The 8,849-nt window shown below is 34.6% G+C and overlaps 2 protein-coding genes and 1 long non-coding RNA gene across 5 annotated transcripts in view; 1 reads left to right on the forward strand and 2 right to left on the reverse strand.

Moving 5' to 3' along the window:
• On the forward strand, positions 804–6,904 carry LOC104768888 (transcription factor TGA2.2-like). Of its 2 annotated transcripts, none has more exons than XM_010492963.2 (11): positions 804–1,319; positions 1,444–1,568; positions 1,959–2,050; positions 2,263–2,391; positions 2,514–2,579; positions 2,670–2,729; positions 2,830–2,907; positions 2,997–3,075; positions 3,180–3,454; positions 4,680–4,934; positions 6,564–6,904. In XM_010492963.2, exons 1-11 carry the CDS (start codon positions 1,234–1,236, stop codon positions 6,714–6,716), a joined length of 1,398 nt encoding a protein of 465 aa, XP_010491265.1. In that variant the 5' UTR covers positions 804–1,233; the 3' UTR covers positions 6,717–6,904. The 2 variants fall into 2 exon arrangements, with proteins under 2 accessions (XP_010491265.1, XP_010491266.1); XM_010492964.2 differs by having other exon boundaries at positions 805–1,319; positions 3,183–3,454.
• LOC109131123 lies at positions 1,592–7,198 on the reverse strand. Its single transcript, XR_002036880.1, has 3 exons — positions 6,906–7,198; positions 6,562–6,728; positions 1,592–2,039 (listed from the first exon to the last, which is right to left on the reverse strand). It is a non-coding gene; the product is annotated as an uncharacterized LOC109131123 (long non-coding RNA).
• The window catches only part of LOC104768889 (FT-interacting protein 1-like), a 9,432-nt gene continuing 8,077 nt past the window's right edge, over positions 7,495–8,849 (reverse strand). The window contains exon 3 of one of the 2 annotated variants that reach the window (XM_019241619.1): positions 7,495–8,842. In XM_019241619.1, the coding sequence (XP_019097164.1) occupies positions 7,747–8,842 (1,096 nt within the window). In that variant the 3' untranslated portion in view covers positions 7,495–7,746. The remainder of the gene's footprint in view (positions 8,843–8,849) is intronic. The other variant, XM_010492970.2, reaches the window with a different exon arrangement.

Here is an 8,849-nt window from a genome sequence, read left to right on the forward strand (position 1 = left end):
TAAACCTGAGATATCTTCTGGGGAAAAGTATCAGTTTTTAAGGTTTTGTTGGAGTCTGCTCTGAGTTTTGCTTTGCTTCTTCAACACCGAAGAGAAAAGGAAAACGCATCAGATATTACCGATTCCGGTTTTTGATCTAACCGGATCAATTTACTCCGGTTCCGGTTAACTTAAATTATATCTGAAGACGGCGGTTTTCTGAAGGTTTGGTTATATTATACAAACAATAACCAAACCGCGTTGAGGATAACCAATACCAAAACTAAACCTACACCAATAATAGTGTCCATTGTCCATCCAAACAAAATCAAATGGAACAGTTAGTGAATAAATAATGGAATACAAATTTTTTAAAAATATCATATCAATTTTATTGACAGCAGAGTTTTCCATATATATAAATCATTTTTAGTGTTAATTCGATCTAATGTTAAGACCCCAGTAGTTAATGGATCATAAAAAACTTGAAAAAAAAATGTTAGAATAATATATCTGATGGAATTGAAAACTATATCTTAAAAAATAATAATACTTGAAGAATATAGTTGAATAATAGGAGAATAAAATAATAATAATTTAGAGAACAAACAAAAAATATTTATACAAGTTTGTTATCTCATCAATTTCTACAAAGAGAGAGAGGGATGGAAAAGGACATGTTCTTGACCGCTTTATCAGAATATTTTTCTTGGTTTTATACAACAACAACAAAAAAAAAAAAAAAAAACAAAGTCGTCTTCTAATATTTTAAGGTAGAAGAAACTTGGTTTTACAAAGTAAATAATACAGTAAGAAGCAAAAATATAAAATATAAAAAATCAGGAAAATAAAGGAGTTTGTCTTTTGCTTCTCTTCTCCAATATCATTCTATTAAGTTTTGAACCCTCTCCACTTCAATCGATATAAACCGACTCTCTCCTTCTCTTCTTCTCTCCCCTAAAAAAAACACCAAAGTAGCTTTAAATGCTCCGTTACATAATCTCTATCTCTTTCCAAGAATATATAGAGAAAAAAACAAATAATATTCAAGAACTAGTAAGTTAATAGATATCATCATCATCATCTAGTGATCAAAACCACCGTCATCATCAAGCTTTGCCATCCAGGAGAGAAGAAGACCAACACAAGAGAACATACGAAGATCAAATCTATCATCTCTCTTCATCATCATCATCATCATCATCTTCTGCTGTTACTATCACACGCTCAAACATCAATATTAATCATCATCAAATGCAAGGTCATCACCAGAATCATCATCATCAACAACACTTATCATCAGCCTCTGCCACGTCCTCAGCTTCCCATGGAAACTTCATGTAAATTTTTTTTAAGTCACATGTATTTAATTATGTATAGACTTTATAAGTCGTATAAAAAAACTTTTTGAATTGATTTGATGATCCCTAAGTTCTAAAAAGCTATAGCTTATATGATGTGCAGGAACAAAGATGGGTATGATATTGGAGAGATAGACCCATCACTCTTCCTCTATCTTGATGGACAAGGACATCATGATCCTTCATCAACTGCTCCTTCTCCTTTATCTCATCATCATCACACAACTCGTATGCTACTCTCTCTCTCTTCTTTCTTTTTTTGGGAATAGGGGTTTGGTTTTTTGGTTTCAGCAGATTAGGAAGATTCCCTTCTAGAGAGAGAGAGAGAGAGAGGGTCACAGCAAAAGCATGCCCAACAGATTTCAATCTTTCTTCTGCCATCAGTACTCTACTTTCAGCTTTGACCAGATCCTCTCTATCTTTTTTCTCTTTTCAGACATCAAATCTTCCTTACAAACTTCTAAACTCTCTTCTTCTTTTAAACCCTTTTCTCTTTCTTGTTTTTCTAATTAGAACTAGTCCACTCACTTATTTATAAGTAACTTGTTATATATAACCAGACCACTTCCAAAACATTTCATGACGACTCATCTATATATGAATCTTTAATTATGGCAGAGAATTTGGCGATGAGACCTCCAACATCGACGCTCAACATCTTCCCATCTCAGCCGATGCACATAGAGCCACCTCCTTCTTCTACACCCAATGTAATAAATTATAATTACTTTTTATATTTCTATATATATGCCAATTTTAGTTGGTTTCTGTTTCTGATTTAATATAATGTCAGCGCAACTACTAGCTGTTTCATATAATATCAAGTCAGACCAATTATTATACGTTTCTCATTTTTCTAATTAGTAGTGATTTGATTGTTTTCGTCTCTTTTTTTTTTTTTTTTTTTGTTGTGTTTGGTAAGACCGATAATGCAAGATTAGTTCCGGCTGCTCAACCTAGTGGTTCGCTTCGACCATCTTCTGAGCCGTCCATGGACTTGACCAATCATTCTCATTTTCAACCTCCTCTAGCTTCTAATAAATCCATCAAGGTATCTATCTATTGATATTTTAAAATAATTTAATTGCTTTGTCAAACTAGAAAACGAATATAGTTTTATACTTGTTGTAGTTTTTAATATGTTAAATGGGTCATTTCATCATGTTATGGCAGAAGGAAGGGAACCGCAAGGGTCCTGCCTCATCGGACCATGACATACCGAAATCATCAGACCCTAAAGTGAGTGTTCATACAACTGCGAAAATAAGATTTTTTGTTTTTACTTTTTTGGTGTTCCATATTTTATTTATTAATTTAATTTCTCAACAGACATTGAGAAGACTAGCACAAAACAGAGAAGCAGCAAGAAAAAGTAGATTACGTAAAAAGGTCAGCATTTATATATTTCAATATGTATGTAAGTTGCAAATATATATAGTTTTATATCCAAATTTTTTATAACGTTATTTACTTTGGTAAATTATGACAGGCTTACGTTCAGCAACTCGAGTCATGTAGGATCAAACTGACCCAACTAGAACAAGAGATTCAACGGGCCAGATCCCAAGTAAACATTTTAACCTGTCTTTTCATGTATTATAGTATATACTTCACACCTAAAGTCTAAAATGTACCAATTTGATTTCCGATGGTTAGGGCGTATTCTTTGGAGGGTCTCTTATAGGAGATCAACATCAAGGTGGACTACCAATTGGCCCTGGCAACGTCAGCTCCGGTACGTTAATAGTTTCCTATATACATGTGATGATGACTCAAAAACTGTAAATTTCGAACCCCCAAGAAAAAAGAGATATATTGAGTAAATGCAATGTGAATTAGCAGAAGCAGCGGTGTTCGATATGGAATATGCAAGGTGGCTGGAGGAGCAGCAGAGGCTGTTAACCGAACTGAGGGTGGCGACACAAGAGCACTTGGCCGAGAACGAGCTTAGGATGTTTGTGGACGCTTGTTTAGCTCATTATGACCATTTGATCAACCTCAAAGCCATGGTCGCTAAGACTGATGTCTTCCACCTCATCTCTGGAGCCTGGAAAACTCCAGCTGAGCGTTGCTTCTTGTGGATGGGTGGTTTTCGTCCATCAGAGATCATTAAGGTACGTACATGATCACGTCTTTTCTTAGAAACCATATAAATATAAATGAATATTGTATATGTTGGTGAGTCTGTTTTCGGATAGATTTTTTTACTTATTCTATTCGAGCCACATCCCACACAAAATTAAGATAAGATGTGGTACTTATATTAGTCATGATGATATTGTAGACTAATCAATATGGATGAATATATATAATCCTAATTTTTTTGGAATTTTACTATACTCATATTAAATTCTACCTTACAAGCTAAAATAATCCAAAATATAATCATTGATTATCATCAATTTCTGTGGATTACTTGCAAAAGATAAAATAATAATGACTGAAAATTTGTGACGTTTATTATTATTTTTATCTTACATGTGCATAGAATATAGTACTAAAAACTTTATTCAATTAATAAAAATGTTTTTCACCTTTTTTAAAAAAATTGGTCTTGATTTTTTTATAAAGAGGTTACGGTGTAGCTAGTAAATAATAGATAGGACAGACTATATATAGTGATATTGTTGGACGAGGTATATATAGTAATGTATACATAACATCGCATGGGGTGAACTATAGATGTATAAAACCGACCTATGTACGTGTATGTCTTAAGACAATAATAAAGGTACACGTAAAATTAATGTTAAAATCAAATAAAGAATGCATGCAATTGTGTGTGATAGCGAAGTATTTCTAGAAATGGTTAGGTTTTGGCATAATGTAAAAGAAAGTGCCTGTCTGTTTTTTTCGATTCATGCATGGTCCATAGGGAGAGAGAGAGAGAGAAAGAAACATAAACCACAGAGACTGCCATAGAATAATAAGTAAAATAAAACAAATAAATCTTTTCTTTTTTAACCTTTCCAGCAAGCTCATACGTTGGATAATTATCATACTCTAATTTTTTGTAAAATAACTCCGCAAAGCTTTTCTTAACCTATGATTAATCATAACTGTTATGTGTATAAACTACGATATATATAAGATTAATAATATAAATTGATGTATGGATGGTGTGCAAACCTGACAAGACCTTTGGCAATGTCTCAATCTTATATCCATTTTTGTGAAAACAAAAAGGAAAGAAGAGATTTTGGGTGTAGCTAGTAACGTGTGCATAGTACACTACACATTTAATGCATTCAACGTTCTTTATGCATCGATTAAGACCATTGCTAGTTCTCTAAAGTACTCAACTTGTATATATGTTAATTTGAGACGCATGCCATGCAGGTGATTGTGAACCAAATAGAACCATTGACGGAGCAACAAATAGTTGGGATTTGCGGGCTGCAACAGTCCACACAAGAGGCCGAGGAGGCTCTCTCGCAAGGCCTCGAAGCATTGAATCAATCGCTTTCCGATAGTATTGTCTCCGACTCTCTCCCGCCTGCATCCGCACCACTTCCTCCTCATCTATCCAATTTCATGTCACACATGTCCTTAGCTCTCAACAAGCTCTCTGCTCTTGAGGGCTTCGTTCTCCAGGTACCATCTATTTCTTAAAGCTATTATAATATCTAGGGATTTTTTATATATATCTCGGATATACGGAAATGATATAAAAGTGGACCCCTATAGGGGGGGATGTGGTCCTAATCGAACTAGGAATACATATTTTGATTCTTTGAACTACTCCTTATTAAACACAACTAAACTATCATATATTTATAATATACATATATATTTGGTTGTTATAACACGCTATCTAAATTTATATAGATATTTTGTATGTATGTGTATGTTTGTGTACAACTCATATATATATATGTAGGTAACGTCGGCTATTATTATTAGTTAGACGACATTCGTAATACTGTATAATTAGTATAGTAATAAAATAAAAATAGTGGTTGATTTTTGTATGGATTATAAGAGGATGTTAAAATCACTAATTTGAAAACTTATTATTTACGCATTACCATATATATATGAAATGAAAAGTATTTAAACTCTTGATTCCGACATTATGCAAGTAGGTCTCTAACAAACACTTATCTTGTCTTATATAAACTTGGTCGGGTTGCTTTTCTTAGAAGACTAAGTTTATTAGTAATACTATATTTATTTTCCTAATTATTTACTAATTTAGAACGGGCAGGTTTATGCAAGAAATTATATATATGCTTGTGTATTAATGTATCAACCTATAGGCTAATATAATAAAAATCGGCATCTTTCTGTATTTTTCTCGTGTTTTTTCAATTAAAATAAAAATGGTCTTCACACGATATACGACCTTTCATCTATATATTATTTGAATTTCTAAAAATCAAAACAAAAAGAGAAAGGTCCAACTTTAAAAGAGGCAGTAAATATGGGGTTAATTTACCAAAAAAGGAATGATGGGGTTTCAAACTTCTCTAAACGCACGTGACAATTGCCACCATGATTGTATATATTCACATATATGCAGTCCAAAAAGCAAATACTATTATATATATCACATCAAAATGGAAACATGGATTGCTTGGAGCCCATATCGTTGCATGATGTCATGGACGTAACTGCCCGAGTATCCCATCCTCTCAAAACACTTTCTTGAGATTTGAGAATAGTTATTCCTTTTAGTTACATTTGGTTCCAGTAGTTTTGTTTTGTCTCTACTTAATTTCATTGATGATAGGTTGAGATTTAATTGGTGATCAAAAGTATCATGAAAGTATGGCGTGGGACCGAGAGTATGGAATTCACGGTTACACCTTTTTGACAATTTGGTGTCGTGTTCTTATTAGTGTGTGTAGTAACAAAGCTTTGATTTTTTGTTTGCTCGATCAACATGTTGAATAATCGGCATGCATTAGTCGTCAATCAACCATATAATTCCGGGTCATACAAAATGACAATTTATACATAATACATAATGTTAGTTTATGGATTATTAATTCCATTATAATGCATGCTTGGTCTTCTTTTATCTTTTTTTTCTTATAGATAATAGTCTTTTACACTCCGAATTATGAGACTATTAATTAGTTACTGTCCAGTTTCATTAATTGTCTTAGTCAATAACATGAACACTACTTTGTCCATATTTTGATTTGCTTCTACTATTTCTTCATTTTCACTTCACTTATTTAGTTTTTGGACTAATACATTAAAAAAAAAAACTTACAGGCGGACAATTTGAGGCACCAAACGATCCATAGGCTGAACCAATTGTTGACGACACGTCAAGAAGCACGGTGTCTTCTAGCAGTTGCTGAGTACTTTCACCGTCTCCAAGCTCTAAGTTCTCTCTGGCTAGCCCGTCCTCGACAAGACGGATGATACTAAAACAAACTGATGAAGGAAACCAAAAGAACACGAGAATAGGTTGATTAGTTAGCCAGCTTGACCTCTCTATATATATATATATTGTCTCTCTACTCAAATACAGTACAATTAGGGAAAATTAAAATTGCTTGGCTTCTTTTGTTATATGATTTTGATAAAGATGATAGACAACTATTTCCATACCTCCATACCTTTAAGTCTTCCTTGCGCAAGATGAAAAAAAAAACCAAAAACTTTGATCTGATCAGTTTCAAACACAAGGACATATAGATATACCAAGAATATGAAAGAGAATTGAAAGAAAAGAATGCTGGCAAAAATTGCAACTGCATGCAAGAGAGAGGGACTTGTAACTTGTTAGGTCAAATTAAAGCATTGACCAGTGAGGAAGGTGACAAATGGTGAGTTTTGTACGATACGATCAGGGACTTGGGATCAGTATCGTTTTGCTTTGGGTTCAACGCCACCCCCTCTCCTCTCTTCTTCACTTTTTCATTTCTTTGCTGTCACACACACCAGTGTTTTCCAGTCTTTTTCTCACTTAATAAATATTTTTCATTTTTTTGTAACATTATTATTACACTATGGTCAAACTAAAACCAGAATTTATTTTTACATCACAAAAAACGAGATTGATATAGCTCTGCCAGTTTCTATTTTTTTTTAAAAAAGAAAAAACAAATTATTTTGGACAAAGTATTTTCTAACTACACACCACCAGCACCAGATAATATAGATTTGTATACAAATGTTAATTTTTGGATGACAATTGTTTTTCGGCTGTAAATTTTTTTTTTTTAATTCAAAATAGATAAAGATTACAAATAGCCCATAATAACTAAGCCCATTAGTTCTAGGGTTTTAGTCAAAAACCCAACAACACAGTACGATACGAATTATGAGTAAAATAATAATAAAACAGAGTAGCCGCACAAACACGAAAAAACAAAAACAAAAAAAAACTCACACACACAACTTACACGAACAGAGAGAAGACCTGAAGCCACAAAGAAGTTTGTACCATTCAAAGCATACAATCTGCTTTCGAAGGTAATTTCCTGAAGAAATTACTTGGAGCAGAAGGCATCTTACTTCTGAACTTGGGATGCCTCATCCAGAACATCCCGCCCACGAGAGCTACGATCTTGAATGGCGTCACGTACAAGATCATTGCGGCGAAAAGACAAAATATCACAAACAAGCAAGTCGCACGCGGATCTCTCCAACTCAACAGTGCTTGAAACCTCTCCCCTTGCGTTGCAATATCTCCAATAACCATCTGGATCCGACCAGCAACGCTTCTTAACCTATCATACCTCATCTTTACAACATCTTGTCCCTTTGAAGTAGGGAAAGTATCGAATTCCTCGTCCAGCTCATCGGGGCTAGCCGCTTCTGCCCAAGAGAGCTTTGTGTCCATATGTGGAGGATGACGCGGCCTGAACCGGAAACTCCAAAGCCCTATCAAGAACATGTAGAGGAACGTGGTTGGGAGTATCAGCTCCGGATAACAAATCAGTATAAAGAAGAGAATGTGGAACAAGATCGTTGTCAACGGATTCTTCCAGTAGCAGACGTCTCCTAGCCATTTGCTCATAGCAAGCAAGCCTGAAAACACAGAGACTATCCTGAAGAAGTTAGCTTTGCTTCTCCTCATACTCCACATGTGTGAATCAACATCGAGCATGTACTCTACTATCTCTTTCCTTAAAGGAGGTTCTGCTCGAGATAACCGCGCTGCAACAATGCTCATTGCTTGGTATCTAAGACTGTCTAGTTGGTTCACAGTGAATGGATGGAGATAATGCATCTTTGGAAGCAGAGGATGTCCATAAAGATAGATCATGTGAGCCAGAGATAGACAAGTGAATCTCACAGCTAGTTGCACTTCTCCCATTTTCTTTAACCCTTTTGTTTGTAGAACAAGAAGAGGGTAGGAGTGAGTGTAGATTCTATCAGCCTCTAGAGTCGATAACCGTATCCTTACCTTCCCGATTCTGGCATCCACTTTGGCTCCATTGTTTGACTTCTCGCTCCCTCCAAGGTGACAGTTATCGAAAACTCCAAGTGTGATGACTGTACAAGGATCATGTACTTCCCATGTGTATTGCTCATTCCATTTAGGGT

The sequence above is a fragment of the Camelina sativa genome, chromosome 20, assembly GCF_000633955.1.
Source record: "Camelina sativa cultivar DH55 chromosome 20, Cs, whole genome shotgun sequence".
In the NCBI taxonomy this organism is placed as follows: domain Eukaryota; kingdom Viridiplantae; phylum Streptophyta; class Magnoliopsida; order Brassicales; family Brassicaceae; genus Camelina; species Camelina sativa.

Excerpts from the sequence above, each read along its gene's own strand:
- LOC104768888 (XM_010492963.2), top strand. The coding sequence starts at position 1,234 with ATGCAAGGTCATCACCAGAATCATCATCATCAACAACACTTATCATCA. Across the intron at positions 1,569-1,958 it reads TCATCATCATCACACAACTC|AGAATTTGGCGATGAGACCT; the intron begins GTATGCTACTCT and ends TAATTATGGCAG. Across the intron at positions 3,455-4,679 it reads GTCCATCAGAGATCATTAAG|GTGATTGTGAACCAAATAGA; the intron begins GTACGTACATGA and ends CATGCCATGCAG.